Here is a 16,902-nt window from a genome sequence, read left to right as displayed (position 1 = left end):
AAATGCTATTTTAATTTTCTTTCTCACATGTACATATTAGCCTTCACCAGAATTCCTGTGCACTGAATTTAGACTAGACATAAAAGAAGAAATTAAGAAACATGTAGGACCATCAGATGCCCAAGTAGAAATGAAATACTGGTTTATTGTGTCTGTATAAAGAAGTTCTGACCTGTAATTTCTGGCTCCACACAGGCATTTCGCCTGTCATATATACAAAGAGGTGCGGTTTTTGAAGTACTGTGATTTCATCATGTCTTTCTTCCTGTAACTCAAGATAGGAAGTGTTGACTGAGCATGTCATCTATGTGTCTGATCAAGCCAAGCCATTTGAACCTTGACAAAACATGCTCAGTGTTTCTGCATCTATGATTTCCCTGAACTGGCAGCATGACTGGTTCCATTTCTCTCTTGCTTTTTCATCCCTGTTGCCAGCTTAAGATAAAAATCTTTTTGTTTGAAGTTGAGTCTGTCAATAAAAAATGTCTGTAAGAGGCTCACTATTACTCAGATAATTAATGGCATTTCTGAATGAAGATGTTATGTATATTATACATGCCATATTCTCAGTTTACCCTCTCCTCCACCCGTTTTTCTCCAATATGATTTTTCACCTAAGATTACTGGAAGTAAATACTGGCCGAAGTCTGAGCCATGTGGCCATTTTGATCAGAAGTGATCACCCTCACAAAGTTACAAAGAGTGAATGGGAGAACCCAGACACCAAATCAGGTTCAAGCTGTATTAGAGCTGAAGGAGAGGGTATTTGGTAACTATCTATCTATTGCTTTTGAGAACTGACTGAGGTGAAGCACCTCAGATAGAAGTACTGAAATAAATACACCAAACAGGTATACTTTGCTCCTTTTGTGTACATCCTCCTTGACCTCCCTTCCTTCTTGATTTCTAGTGTCTTTCCACCTTTTACGATGCCTCCTTGTTCCTTTTCTCTCATCCTGCCATGTTCTGTCTTCTGAAAGGTCAGGAATGCAATCTGTAGGCCAGGAGTAATAAATCCTGCAGTACATGTATTTTCAAATTAATTTGAAGGATCAACTTCTTTTTAACAAAATCCAAATGATGAATGTTGCAAAGCATATACTGATGAGCAAGTGATGCTCTGCAGGGAAACACTTTCTTTCCCTAACAGTATCAGGTGTTCTAATGAAAAAGACAAAACTTCCAAATATACAAGCTCTTCTTAAAGCTTTAAAATATATACTAAAAAAGTCTCCTAAAATGTAGCTATGACTGAAGGAGTTAGCCTTTTAGGTTAAGTGGCTGCTCATAAGGTCATTGTTTCATTTCCAACTGCAACTGAAACAAGGTCATTTTCAGAAATAGCAAGCAAGGAGGTTCGAGCTCAAACAAAAATCAGTTGGCTGAAAAGCTTAGTCCTTCAACTCCTAAAAACAGAGTTCTGCTAAGTATCTGTTCTGTTCTTGCTACTTCCAACTTAGTATTAATATCACATTTATATGTCACTGTGCAATGAAGGTGCAGAAATACAAACAAGGAACTGAACTTTTTTTCTATTTTGTGTGGACTTAATGGAGCTGTGCTGCCTTTTAGAAGAGAACATACTCCACTGCTTCCATTTCTTAAGGTTACAAAGATAAAAAATATTTTTCTTTACATCACCTGCTCCCACATATATTTGAATATCTTTAAATCTTGATCTTTTTGCCCTCTAACCTCTGTTCAGATAAAATGCTACTCTGTTATGGCTTATGGAAAATTTTTAGGGTCCGACTGTTGTGACAGTGAAATACACACTGAGGATTATGTTGCACATTTAGTATAAAGTATCATAAACCAGTATTTAAAATCTAACATATTTTCAGTAATTTTTCAATAATAAAAAAGGCGTATTTATTGGCAAAGTGTTGATCCATTGCTACATATTGCCTAACAAAATAATTTAAACATGTCAGTCAGTTGGAATAAATGTTAGTTACCCATAAAAATGCTTTTCTGTGAAGCTGGATAATTTAAGAAGAAAGTATGCAGCTACATTTTAATTGGGAATTTAACCTTCATTCTTTAGAGTCATTAGCTTGTCCAGAAAAGCTGATGAATCCTACCTGACACCTATGTATGTCAGCATGTCAAAACACCAAGGAAATAAGCAGTGACACAAAAGTCCTCCTCACTCATTTTTCTTGCATGCAACTGAATCAGTCACCCGACAATGTAGCTCTTTACTTATTCTCCTGTTCACTAGAAATGCTCTGAGAAATGATTATAAAGAACCGAGATTCCACATTAGAAAGAAGAGACATGTACAGAATTAAAAATTGCATAGAGAAGCAAAACAAAAAAATATATAAGAAAGCTTTTATGGACTCTTGCTGTACTTGAACTCAGAAAAAAAAAGTTTGGTTTTTTTTTTCTTGAAAACTGTGCAATTTCATGTTGATCAACATGTTGTTGATCATGGTGAAAAAAACTCCTTGATTTGCTGAAAAATATTCACTTCAACTTGGTCACATCTTTAGTGAAATTTAACTAGCAAAGCAAAAAAGCAACAAGCAGTTTTCTACATGGTTCTAATGGTAACACCTAGTCTAGCAAACCTTGCTGTCTATTGTAGAAAATTAACATAGGGAGAAATCCAATTCTGTTTGCTTTTAAAGGACAGTATTTTCCACCTCTGAAGTACCTGCTCTAGCACAGGTTTGTGCACATTAGTCCAGAAGGCTGATGAAAAAAGGGTGTGTGTTGTAATTAAAACATTAAGCCACACTGCTTGTGTTTACTTTGAAAAATATAAACATAAAACACCTCCCAGTGGGAGTGGCAAACTAACTAGCAAGTACAAACCTCTCTGATGTTTGGGCAAGAATGATGTGGCTTAATAAGGCAATGGAGAGTATTAATTATAATCAAGCTCTATACCAGTGAGGTATTATGGAATAAATGTCACTTTATGAACAAATATACCATTCTTCCACATTGTCATTTTATTCTGCAGGAATGAGGTTCATTATGTGAACATTGATGCAAGCAAAGGTAATGTTTGCAACAGTTTAGGTCAGAATCCTGGAAGATTGTCTGGAGCCCTGTGAATTTGTATTTCAGCATTTCCTCTAATATGAAACTTTTGTGGACTTCATTTTTCTAAGCCACACATGACATACATAAGGAGGGTAATCCAGAATTTTTCAGAACCATTTAATCTAGAGTTGGCACTTTCTTTGTATGCTGGAAGAAAAATACAAAAAAGGCTCATTTAAGGATTCTGATGTAAAAATAATATGACTGAATGTATCACACTGATATTCACCATGCTGGAGTGTTTGGGATAGGAAAGCAACCAAATTCTTTGCTCTCACTGAATTTAACAGAAAAAAAAATCAACAAACCTACAGACTTTCAAAAGTATTTTCATACATCTATGTAAAAGTATTAATAAATACTAACTAAGCTAACAGTCTAAAAGTTTATACTTTTTCATCTTTATATTTTAGGATGACTTTAGAGATCAAACATAAGAGTCATGTGTACATGGAGTTACTATTAAAGATACTGCTATGAAAAAAGCAGTTACCAAAAGTTTCAAGTGTCTATGCCAAAGTAATTAAATACTAATATAAGCACATCAGAAACTGGTTTAATATTCAGAGGTGTCGAATGTACAAAATTCAGTCAGATTTCTTATCTAAGTTCCTAGCTATGGATATAATCTCAGCATTAACATCTTGGCTGATTAATTTTATGTTCTTGGAGGAAGACTCATCAGGCTCATGTCTGCTAAATTCCTATATAATTATACATATTCTTGTGTGTAAAGAATGTACTCCGATCCTACATGACTAGGTTTCTGCAGACTCTCCAATATTTTAATTTGAAAAATGGCACTGGAAGTGTAATGTATGCTTGACTTCTAGCTAGGTAATAAAGGAATGTTAACAGTAATTAAATAATTTTTTTTCATTGGTAATATTGTTAGGTTTTCCGACATGGTGACCGAACACCAATTGTAAACTTTCCGACTGATCTACACAAAGAAAGTGAATGGCCCCAGGGATTTGGACAACTTACCAAGGTACATTGACTTTCTTAGAACTTATATATGCTACTAAAATAGGAAGTGGGCAGATTTGCTTATGTGTGCCTCAGAAATGTTAGCAAATCCCAAGTACTAACAGTTGGTATTAGCAATACCCCGTAATTCCTAAACATTTTTGTAACATTATTCATCCAATTACTGTTAAATTGAAATCTTGTTCATCATAGCTTTATAACTACCTTCCTAAAAGCAACAACTTCCTGATAGTGTGTTTGCATTCAAACAAATGTCAAGTTTAAACGTTGTCTATACTCTTAACATTGATGAAGTTCCAATGACCACTACGTACTGGGCCCTGTGACAGGGTAAAGGAATGACGCCTGCCCACCAGGTCAAGTGATGAGTCCACATCTCATCATTTGACTGGTAACCAACTACTCGCAAAACAAGGGATGTCTTGCAGGAGAAGGCTGCTTCTAACATGCCTTCTAATAAGGTTACTTTCAGCCCAGATTTTCAGTAGGATGCACTGAACCCACTTCTTCAACATCTAGCCTTAGCTCTTTAACTGTATCTGACATGAAATTCTGGAGCAAAGAAAGGCCAATGCATTTCCTAATACTTTATCATGATGCAGAAGCATGAATCAGAGTCAATTCAGCATTTGGTTTTTGAAGCGAGGCTTGAAGGATCTGTAAAATTCAGACGCTTGCACAACACATCACTATCTCCAGGTACATAGCTTATGTTGTAAGAAGAAACAAAAGTTTCTGCTTTGGCATGAATTTTGAGAGCTTTTTGCTATTCTATTATCTTTTTAGCAACAGTAGTAAAGAATGTAATTCTCTGACATCTAGAAGTTAAAAAGTTCAGCTCACAGCTTTTGAAATTACAGAAAAGACAGCGTACAATCTAACACAACTGCAGGTGCACCAAGGCAAACGTGAAAGAAAATCACTTAAGGCATGATTTGCAAGGCAGAAATTTATCAGGTTGATCCAATAGCAAAGCAATGACAATAATAAATACCAGGTTATCAATCACCCTTTCTCAGCTGTCACTAACTGACATGCATTGTAAAAAACAATGTTGATCATTAATAACTCCAGGAGCATCCACAGAGCTACAGCACTGTGGAAACAGTACTTGTATAGAATCAGGCACATTGCCTTTCCTGTAGCAGATGTTGGAGTCTTAGCATTTCAGAATGTATCATTTTTCATAGATATGAGTATTTCTGTTAAAAATTCTAGATCACATACAACATATACAGTACATTATATAAATGGTTAATGATCACTTAAAAAACTGATTGCTGAAGACAAAAAATAAAACAGAAATGAAACTTCTACGTGAAGATCCTTCAATGACCTTAATCTAATAGTCATCTGTTTGTTTGCCTCACAGACTGGAATGCAGCAGCTGTTTGAACTGGGACAGTACACAAGGGAAAGATATTCCAACTTTTTGAACAGCACATACAACCGGCAAGAGGTATATAGCAGAACTGTCTGGAGGACGTTTCTCTGGCATAGCAGAACTATAGACTTGTGCCAGATAAAAGCACATCATCATATTAATTTCATTAATAGAAAAATTAAGGTAATAAAAGAATAGCCCGGCTATCAAGTAAGGGTAAAAAACATAGACTAGAGTCTAACTTTCAGCTCCTACATTTAGTTCAGGTCTTCTACTGCCTGGTTTTCCAGGACTGAACAGCTCCATGCCACCAAATTAATTGGGAAATTATACATAGTGACCCAATATTCCGTTGAAAGGCGAATGAATGAGTATCCAACCATGTGATGGGCCATGCTCACATACTTCATCCTGTAAAAGAGAGGTCTAACAGTTGTTTGGATGTGTTTTTCACATGGTACAGATCCATCGTGGGGAAGATACCACTATCATTTTGGTCTGTACGTGAGGGATCTGTTGATGGGAAGGCATAAAAGACTATAGCATTGCTCTGCTTCCAAGAGAAGTTTAAGTGCCTTCATTCCTGAGGTACAGCAGATGGATCATGGAATCATAAATCATTTAGGTGGGAAAAGACCTTTAAGATCATTGAGCCCAACAATAAACCTAGTGCTGTCAAGTCCATGGCTAAACCACATCCCTAAGTGACACATCTACGTATATCAATATTCCTCTGAATCTCAGAAGATAGAGTTTCATTCTTTTAAATCATGCTTTCTTATTCTTCCTAGTTCAATCTGAGGATTAGATTCCAAACTGAAAGTTTGCTTTGGCAATTTCATTTATGCAAATGAAGTAAGGCCCTAGGAAGCTGAGTTATGCTTTCACTGCTTTGATTTTAGGCAAAACGATAAAACTAAAAATGAGAATCCAGGATTTATGAGTTGGGTAAAATTTCCTTCTTTTTGAGGTTTTTTTTTTTTTTTTTACTGTTTCCATTTTATTTTTAATCTTTTCCATTCTATCTTCAGTTTTACATCCAAAGTACAGACTATGATCGCACCATTATGAGTGCCCAGTCATACCTTTCTGGCCTCTTCCCACCAACTAGCAGCCAAATTTGGAACCCTGACCTTCTCTGGCAACCCATTCCAGTTCATATTCTGCAAAAATCAACAGACCAGGTGAGTACTGACTGGACACTTCCAGTTCCTATAACACCTTAAACTTTCCCAGAAACAAAAAAGAGGAAAAATGGGGAAAAAAAGCTAAAAAATATTTTCTATTCTTTTTGAGTTCAATCTAATAGAAAACATCAACTGCAGCTACTGGCTGACAAGTATGTCATAGGTCAACTGTAATAGCTGCATGAATATCCTTCTTCTATAGTTGCAGAATATCTGAATTGTCATATGTGCTACCATTTTCTTCAAGGTACAGCCCTAACATTTCTCCTGGCAAGGACACTTTTGAACAATATTATAGGGAAGTTGCCTAAACCTTTATAGAGAACAAGTGCTTTTCTAAGCACCAATCAGCTAGACAGGCCTCTCCTCTTTGTCAAGTTTGTCCCATGGTTTATTCAAAGAATGGAATTTTCACCAGCCACTGTCATGACCTCTCAATTATTACTTTCCTATTCTTGTAGCACTTAGGCACCCTAATTACAGACAAGGGTCCTTTTATGCTCAGTGTTATACAAACATCTAATGAAACCCTAGTGCTTGCCTTGTGGTTCATAGTAAGAGCAGGTCTACCTGAATAATAGGTCTTGCAGAGAAGTTTTACTATACATAGTTCTCTCTGACTGACTCAGTTGTACATTTTCATTTCCCTGGCTCCAGTGGCAAGGATCGTGTAAGGAACAGTGTGTTAAACAAGGATAAAAAGTTACTGAGTGTAATGACAGAAAGGGTAGTTTCCTTCTGCCTTTAAGGACACAAGTTGAGTTTAAGGGAATGTGTACACCCCCCCAACTCCCCCATTAAATAACCGCCTGTCCAGTCACCAACATCAGAGGATGGACTCTGTCATTAGGGGGTGGCCCATGTGCCTCCCATTGGCATTCCTCTATTCTCGGAGGCCATGCTTGAAAGCAGGTACAGAGAAGGGGTTTCCACAAACTGGATTAGGCACAATGTGATTCAGCTTGAAACTTTGTCCCTCAACAGAAAGGAATGCTGTCACTGTTAGATAATGTGGGACACTAGGGGAAGTTCTTTCACCAGAAGACTGAAAAAGCATCAAAGTAGGGAGAGCTTTGGCTAAATAAAACCTCAAAGCCCTTAGGAGAATCACAGTGCAGTGCAATGACCTGTCTGGAGAAGGCAAGCTCATTTGTAGGAAACTATGGTACCTTACCACTTCTGCAGCTGCCTCGGGGAGTACTGATGTTTCACTGAAACACAACTCTAAGGCAAGTCAAAATTCCTATTAAATATGCAAATCACCCCAAAACAAATGGTTCCCTTGTTAAACGAAGGAGAAGTTTGAAGGAATTTTCAAGCCCTAAGCAACAGTGGTAAACTGAGGCAAAGTACAGTCCTGTAAAAAATCCTCATCACAGCTTACTTTTTGGCCTGACAGGCAACAGTACTGAGTACTGCTTGATGAGGCCAAAGGGAGTGGCTTAATTAATAACATCTAGAGTGGGATAATTATACCATACAGCAAGGAAAACATTTGTTATTCTGTAATTAAGCAACATTCTCCGGTTCATATTGCAGCTTTAAGCCTTCACCCTCCAGTGTGCTGCTGTTACAGAAAAAATGCACCCTTGGAAATCCGTCCATGTGAAAGTGTACTAGTGTCAGTTGGTGGCTGCTGCAAGCTTCATGTTGATAAATCAAAAAGAAAAGACGCAGACTGGAAGTGCAGTCTTCTAAGGCTCACCCAAGACAAAGCAGAGCTTCTTGCACATACATAAGCCATAGATCTTGAAGTTAATTTTACCACTGTATATTAAAGTCAGTTCCTTGCCATGATTTGTACGGTTGACAGGATAATATCAGTGCCGGGTCAAAAATGCTCTAGTGATGCAACATAAAGTGCTGAAACAACACAAGCTTATTTTCCTCATCATAACTTTCTACTGACACTTTATGCTGGATCAGATATCATCTGTCCTTCTGCAACTAGTGTAAAGTGTATTTGCTAGAGCAGCATCGGATGGACACATATGTATTTACACATGGTTCAGATAAATATGTACTATCAGGTGACCTCGTAAAGCATACACTTGGAGTTACTAAAAGTGAACCATATCCCTAAAAAAGAAAAGAGCCATTAAGCTCACAGCTTTTTAGTATTTCAGGAGCACAGTTTTTTTTTCATTCTTCTTTCAAGTTCTGTCCATTAAGCGATACTTAAAATGCTTAATATAATATGCTGCTTACCTCCAAAGAGATGAGAGCAGGATGTGTAGATGCAGAAGCAATTCATATTCCAGTACCAGGTGGAGTCAAGCTGCACCTGGGGGGATTCAGAAATTAAGAGGGAAGTGTTAGCTTTTTTAAATTCCTGATAATGGACCTTGATCCATTTCTCAAAGTGATCCCCTGACAGATTAGCATAATTGCTTTTTGCCAAAACTGAGAGAAATCAAGCTATTATAGCCACAAGTAGCCACTGAAAAAAGCAAGTTACCACAGTTCATTGCTTATGGTAACTGAATTCATGAACAAGGTACCTGAACAAACCATTATGGAGTAGCTGTACACAGCCATAAATCTATATAACAAATATTACATCAGCAATCTCAGCAACAGAAAAACTAGAAGTCTGATGATTAATTATAGAACTATTCTAAGTTTTGTATCTCTTGTTTCAGAGGCTCCATTTTCCTCTGCCTGACTGTCCCCGTTTTGATGAACTTCAGAATGAAACACAAACATCTAATGAATTTCAAAATAGAATACAACCATACATGGTAAGACAAAATAAAAAGGAACCAAAATCTAAGAAGAAGGAATGTAAGTAAGATGTAACAGTTACAGAATTGCATTGTTTCCTTTCACTAAAATGAAAAAAAAAATAAAATCCTGAGGGCTCTCTTAAAATTGGAAATTTAGGCCAATAGAATCAAAAAGTATGTTTTATATGCTTATGCATTTCTCACACTTTTCTATATCAATCTTTTAAAATGTGACTTTAACATTAATTTTCTGAGACTATTTAGAGCTCTATATAATTAAAGTTCCATGATATGAGGGGAGAAGAAATTTCTGGATGCAGTGATTTCATTCCACAGGGTAGCACAAAATGAATCTGAGTAAATCTGATAAATGTGAAATTTTGGAAGATTTATTCCTTCCTGCTGTGTTTTTCTGAACTTGACACTACAACAGAGGACTAAAGAAGTCCAACCAGGTGAACACTCTGACTTAAGTAAATTTTTCTGAGATGTATTTTGGATCCATTACAAGACACGCTTCTGTTTTGGCCCTGACACAAGTCTTGACAGTGAGAGATTAAAAATTTCTGACTCCAGTGCTGCAGAAAGATGTAGGTATATGGATGTTATACCTGACTCAAGCAACTGTGTTCTTGTGGATAACAATTGCTCTGAACAGTGGTTACTGCTGCTCTCATTTGTCTACCATGCACTTCATAATAGTACTACTGCACAAAAAAGCATGGGTCTCATGTTCCTCATACCCCGACTGCACCTGTACACATTCTCTCTAAGTCACTTCAGGCTTACTGCTTGGGCTAAACCAAACAGTTTCCTTTTTTGGCTTATTTCTAACTTTTTGCTAGCTCAGCTGCTCTGGTCAGCCTTACTCACCTGCAGTGGGAGGGCAGTTATGGCTTCACAGCTATCCTATCTCTCAGCTACTAGTATGAAACAGGTAACATGGGAACAAGGCTTATTAAATAAAGAGTCCCTGTGGTAGCATGTAGCAAGAATCCCTATGGGAATTGTTGTGGAACTATTACATAGATATTCAGCTCCTTTTTAATGGCAGAAGGAAAACCTAGTTTCATTTTCAATTTCTTTTTGCCTCATCTTGAATATTTGCCTCAGCTCTCTTTAATTTTCTATTTTCTCCTCAACTTTTTTCTCATGTTCCTTTTCCTTTAGTGCCTTCTGTGTATCTGAAGGCTTGAGGTGACTGAGGTAGTGTCCTGGAACAGTCAGAAGAGAAGAGTGCAGTGCAGAGAGCACCACACTTATCCACAGCAGGGCTGAGAAAAAGCAGTGTCTGAAACAGAGATCAGTACCTTGAGATGATTACAAAATGAAATCTGCAACCAAAATCTTCTCCTAAAAGGGCTTCACCCATGTAAAATTAAACACTACTGTGTTGCCAGGTTGGGTGCTAATGAATCTGTATGCATATATGTTCCATATGTATTGAGTACTTGTGGTATACACTTCACTTTTTTCCCCCCAGGATTTTTTACGAACAATGGCAGTTAATACAGGACTTGAACTAAATCATCTTAAAATACTGGACAATTTCCAGCTCTGGAATACATACGATACTCTACACTGTGAGGTAATAATAATACAATAGAGGTCAGGAAAGAGTATAACTCCTAAGATGGGTTTCAATTAAACCATGGCAATGTGATTTCATAGGAATGAGTTGCCTTCTCTCATGGATTTGCTTGCTTTTTTTTTTTTTTTAGTTTGAATTTAAGTTCTAATTTAGTGCATTGGTGAAAGATAACCCAAAAAACACGGTTTACAGCTTGGGAAATTGCTGTTTCCATTTGGTTTTCTCCTGAAGTACTGGTACCAGAATCCATTCCTTTTATTATCTCATTTTCCTTCTGAATATGCTGCTATAGAATTATTTGAGCATGCTGCCTAGGTCATATTTATGATTTTTAACAGGAAAATGACATTATTTGATTTAATCTATCAACAGCCAAATGTCTAAATACTCAGATGTTCAAAATGAGAGGTAAGATTATGATCTCTCAGTTAGAAAATTAGGAGATTATGATTGCTACCAGGGAATATAATCAGACTGGCTCAAAGCATGGAATGATTCTGTTTGGCCCCAGTCATTATGAGCAGCGTGTGAAGGCTGCTGAACATATCCTCCATACACTGAGGCACTTAAACACTGTAAGACACTGTCAGTGTTACATGACTGGAGAGTGACACTTGCCTGTTAATGGCCAGTGATGGAACTGGCACCTGACAACTGCATGGAAAAGGCAGGAAGAGCTGTAGCTAGGTTATACCCTGAAGACCCAGAGGAAAGCAAGAGAATAAGACATGTCTGCAATCTTTCACACTAGCAAAACCAAAAACACATATATAGCAAGAACACATTAAACCTACGAGAGAACCCCTTCACATGGGTGTTTCCCCTCTTCCCATCCACCCACTTCAGGTTGATCCCCATTCCTACAAAGTGTATTTCAGGGAATGCTGGTGAGTGAAACCTCACTGGGCAAAGAATTGCAGGACAGAGAGTCTAAATGTGGTAGTGTGGGGCTGGGCAATAGGATGATGGAAACCAGTTGAAGAAAAAAACATTATTTTGTTTTCCTTTATCACTAGGGTATTCACAATTATACTCTCCCTGTATGGGCCACCAAAGATGTAATCGACAAGATGGAAAAACTGGCAGAATTGTCCTTATTATCACTATTTGGGCTTTATAAAACAGAAGAGAAATCACGACTACAAGGAGGTAAATTAAAAAATGCACAGCTCCCAGAAAGGAGACAATGTTTATGATAATGTGCAACATCCAGTCACCTAACTCATGCAAAATTATTGATACAGAACATTGATTTGTAACTATGGACATTGGATGCCATATTAAGCATGAAAATATATGCTGAATGCTGGCATTTGCATGGATGATATATTGAAACAATATACCATAGTTTTTAAGGGATTAGGATTTTAAGAAAGAATATAGAAAATCAAGGGAAAATTCAAGCCCTCATGGGTATGATCATTATTTGTCTCATACTAGGTTAGATTAAGTTTATATTCTGTTTCTCCATTTATTCTAATTGTTTCCTGACCTTTGTTTTTCCTTTTGGTGTACTGGTTATATATTGCACCCAAACCTTAGCAACACATTGGTAGCTCTCTGAGAGAGCTGCTCCAGAACAGTCTGAGTCTGATCAGAATAGAAGATGAGAGATTCACGTTATGTCTATACTGCAAGAAATGGCATTACTGCTTAGCTCCAAAACTGGGGCACACAGGTTATGCACGTGCTAACGCTACTTCAGGACACAACCCAGGAATTTATCATATGATCCCCAGGTGTCCATGAGCAGGAATCCCAAACAAGTCAGCTTGCATGTCTGCAGGCTGGACTGTTTGGGGCTAGCCTTTGTAATGCACGTACCCTGCAGTCTAGACCTAGGTAAAGAGTTATTAGCAGCCTCATCATCTGGGCATATATATCACCAGATCCATCCATATAGTAATTACAGGCCCAGCCTGCATTAAAGCCTTCTAGCTGGTAGCTGGCCATATCATGTGCTCAGGACGTTTTTCCTAGTGTTACACCAGTTATGTCCTCTTTCTCTAGAACTGTATAAATTGTGCTATGGGGAATTTCTGCTGCCCTTATCCCATTCGTTTTCGAATATCTCTGGTCTAGAGAATGAGAACAAAAGAGCTTTGGAAAAATGAAGAATTGATACTGTGTGACTTGTTGGAAGTAAACAGTTAAAAATATTGCTTCAGCATGTAGAGAGGAAGAGGTTAGCACAGCTGTCATTATTGCAACACTCCAAACAGACAAAAAATGATGGAGAGGAGGTCTCAGCATAACAAAACTGGAAGCATCATTAGCCTCAGTTCTCAATACAGTTCTAGATGATTTCCTGTAAATTCTGCCTCTTCACTTGACCTGGATGATATATTTCACCTCTGTAACGTTTTCTCTCTAGTTATGGACTTATAGTAAGCTAAAAAATGAGCACGGGACCCGAGTAGATGTCTTCTATTTGATACTCAAAATCTTTTGTCTTTTTGGTTTCTATGCAAATATCATCTCCTCATTTTCCTCTTCCTTGTTCCAATCTCTTTAAGGTGTCCTTGTGAATATTATCTTAAATAGTATTAAGCAAGCTGCCAATTCTTCAAAACAAAGAAAAATGGAGGTCTACTCTGCAGTGAGTATTTTCATGTTTCATAAATCTTGCTATGATTTTACCCGTAAAAGACCCTTAAAGAGAATAATCAGTCTCCCTGTAAGTTAAATGAATGAATAATATAATATAGTTCAATTCAGCTAACAAGCTGAACACCAGTCAGTACAAGAACACAGCAGAAGCATGGATCTCACCTCAGTTTCAGTCAAACCACATTTGGTAAAGAAAACTACATATTTTACCATCCATTTTTTCTGCCTAATGGTAGAGTTTCTGTAAGTTGCATCTTTCCTTAAGTGCTCCTAACTCAGAGATGCTGGCACATAGCAGAACTTCAGTTGCGCCTCCAAACCTTTCCTCTGCTTATAATAGGATGACATAGCTGTGGATTCTTTTTGTTTATTTTAGTGGATGAAGAGGGCCATTCGGGTCAGACCAAGCTCCACTTAGCTCATTCATTATCCTGTCTCTGACAATGGCCAACGGCAGGGAAGAATGTGAGAATAATGCCAGCACAGAGTGATGCTTCCCCTGATACAACCTTCCAGCAATCTGTGGCTTAGGACTTCCTGAGATAGAATCTGTATCTGAGTGTTTGATAGCTCTTGACAAACTTTCTTCCATCAATTTATCTAATCACTTTTTTAATGCATTTATACTTTTGGCCTCTGCAACATCCTGTGGCAATGACTTGTGTATTGAAAGAAAAAAAGTACTTCCTTATTTTTTTTTAAACTGAGCTCCTTCTTAGCATTTCTATTGTGAGAAACAGGGGATAGTCATTCTTTATTCACTTTTTCTGGGTCACTGATGAATTTACTATTTTCTGTCACACCTCTTCCACCTTTCCTTTTCCAAGATAGAGTCCTACTCTATTTAAATCTTTACTCATGTAGAAACCACTCAATATCTTAAATCTTTCTTGCTGCTTTTTTCTGTTTTCTAGCCCTATTATATTATTTTTGAAAAGGAAGAAGTGCATACAGAATTTTTTTCATTGCTGCTTTAATGCCTTGAAGCCAACTATACTCTTATTTTTGAAACTGATCAGTCTAAAAAGTTCCAGATCCTGAATAGAAATTAAAGCATAGCTATTAGACTATAATACAAATAACCCTAGAAAATATGTATACAAAGATGCTTGTAAAATTTAGGAATCGAGGTGACTGGACTTCCTTCATTCAGCTCTTCCTCCTGGCATACCCTGCAAGAGGAGGGACAATGGGGAGAGAAAGAGACTCAAGATGGAGGGGAAACTCATTCCATCAAAATAGAAGCCAAACTGAGATTTTATTGTATAAATCCAAACGGAAGGAAGAACACTTCAAAAAGTTCTGGAGTGTGTGTGGAGGCGAGAAGAGTAGTCTTTGTTCACAACTGTTTGTCTGGTATACCACTGAAAAAAAGTACTTGTATCTTCACTTGAAATGACTTAAAATATATTACTTTATACTGCCTTAATCTGACCTTGGAACCCAAAACACTGCTGAAGGAAGGAGTAGCAAAATGCACTGAAAAACTAATTCATTATTCAGACCACATCTTCCTTTCCCTCAGTATCTCTGTCCCCAAAATATTGCCAGATGGTGTAAGACACGTACTGCAGGAACTCTTTGAAAATGCCTCAGGGCTGTCTGTAGTAATCTGTTAACATGTTTTTCCCAATGATTAATATACCTAATACATTTTTATGGTCAAATTTACATAGTTTTTGTTTTATCTTGATTTCCACTCCATCTCTACTCGTCTCATTACTCTGGATAAATGGTAGTTGACTTAACTGACTTTCAATGATGGATTATTTTTTTTCCAATAGCATGACACCACAGTTGGGGCCCTCCAGATTGCTCTCAGTATTTTTAATGGAAAACTGCCACCATATGCTGCTTGCCAGTTTTTTGAACTCTACCAAGAAAGCAGTGGGCAAGTATCCTCTTATCTATGCAAGAACAAGGAGTGTTTGGAATTTGGTTCCCTCTTCCCCAAAATATTTTTTGTCTCAAATATTGTGAGGAAATATAAATTCATTTTAAACTGGTACTTCACTGAGTAGGCACAAAGTTGTATTAAAACTAGGAAAAAATAAGTTTGCTTATGCATATGCATCTGTGTGGTTTGAAAGAGAGGAAGAAGAGGAAAACACACTTTACCAGCTGGAAGTAAATGGTAAAATAAATTTTCCTGATTCTTCAAATGATAGCAACAACATATCCAAGTCACCTCATAAATTCCAAGGTAAACCAGTTGGTTTACAAGAGCCTGGTGCTGTTGCCGTTCAAGGAGCCTTCAGAAGGGCCTTTTGAGCTGACTGGTGACCTGTGCAGTAGTGTAACCAGCTTTGGCAAAGTGAGCTTTACAGTTGTTTTTCACAAAGCCTCCACTCCTGAAGAACAGGTTCTAGAGCAGGATGCCAGAGCCTATTTCCAACATTCTATCTCTAAATAGGAAAACTTCAATTTAAGAACTTTTTTAAAAAAATCTTTTCAATGTTGTTAATCAGGCGATATAGCATTGAAATGCATTATCGGAATGACTCTTCAAAGGATCCTTACCTACTCACTCTGCCAGGATGCACCTCTTCTTGTCCACTTGAGAAGTTTGCTCAACTAGTTTCTCCTGTGATTACAGAAAATTGGTCAAAAGAATGTGGGAAGAAAGACAAAATGAAAGGTAGTGTAACAGCATTGTATTTTCTACATAAGACATGGAGGCAAAAATTGTATCAACGGCTCCAAAGGTACCTTTCACACAATAGATAGATCTCCCTTTAACAAGTATGGACAGCTTTACTACAGACAGGGAAAGCTGACAGAAATTAAATTTCTCTGAAAATGTGAAGAGTAGACTTGTCCACCAGTGTGAAGGCAGTGCTACTATTAGCATACTCACATAAGGAGCTACTTAAAGGCCATGGCCAAAACTAGAGCTCTGCTTGTTGAGAATTCCAACAGAAATGTTAATGTGGGTGCTATGAAAGGAGTCCTGAGTATGCTGGATGCATCAGACCTGCAACAGACATCTGTAGATGTAAGGCAAAAATGGCTTGCACATGCACAGTAAGATCGATGCATCTGTATTTCTGGCACATGTACTATGAATTGACACCTTAACCTCCACTGTACAGACAGAGTGCAGCTGATCCATGCAGATATAGCAGCTATTTGCCTTGGACTACCAGCAGCTGACAGCTGATAACCTCTTCCTGCCTCGATATTATTTCTAGGAGGGAAGTGAAGGGCAAGGCAATACATGCTACTTTCAAACAGTCCTGGTATTTCCCCCTTTCTACATATATTTGGTGTTTTGCTGATCCCTGATGAAACTCCTCATTGCGTTAACTACACATGGTCTGTCTTGCCCTGTGAAAATCTAGGAGTAAGACCTACCCA

General features: G+C 37.6%; 1 protein-coding gene across 2 annotated transcripts in view; it reads left to right on the top strand.

Moving 5' to 3' along the window:
* ACP3 (acid phosphatase 3) overlaps window positions 1–16,902 on the top strand; it is a 42,729-nt gene that overhangs the window by 8,689 nt on the left and 17,138 nt on the right. For both annotated transcript variants that reach the window (XM_080387271.1, XM_080387270.1), the window contains exons 2-10: window positions 3,953–4,048; window positions 5,420–5,506; window positions 6,463–6,615; window positions 9,261–9,359; window positions 10,828–10,932; window positions 11,952–12,084; window positions 13,452–13,534; window positions 15,330–15,436; window positions 16,014–16,183. In XM_080387271.1, the coding sequence (XP_080243397.1) occupies window positions 3,953–4,048; window positions 5,420–5,506; window positions 6,463–6,615; window positions 9,261–9,359; window positions 10,828–10,932; window positions 11,952–12,084; window positions 13,452–13,534; window positions 15,330–15,436; window positions 16,014–16,183 (1,033 nt within the window). The remainder of the gene's footprint in view (window positions 1–3,952; window positions 4,049–5,419; window positions 5,507–6,462; window positions 6,616–9,260; window positions 9,360–10,827; window positions 10,933–11,951; window positions 12,085–13,451; window positions 13,535–15,329; window positions 15,437–16,013; window positions 16,184–16,902) is intronic.

The sequence above is a fragment of the Falco punctatus genome, assembly GCF_963210335.1.
Source record: "Falco punctatus genome assembly, chromosome: 4".
NCBI lineage: Eukaryota > Metazoa > Chordata > Aves > Falconiformes > Falconidae > Falco > Falco punctatus.
The sequence above is the reverse complement of the archived record's forward strand: the minus strand, read 5'-3'. Positions and strand labels throughout refer to the sequence as shown.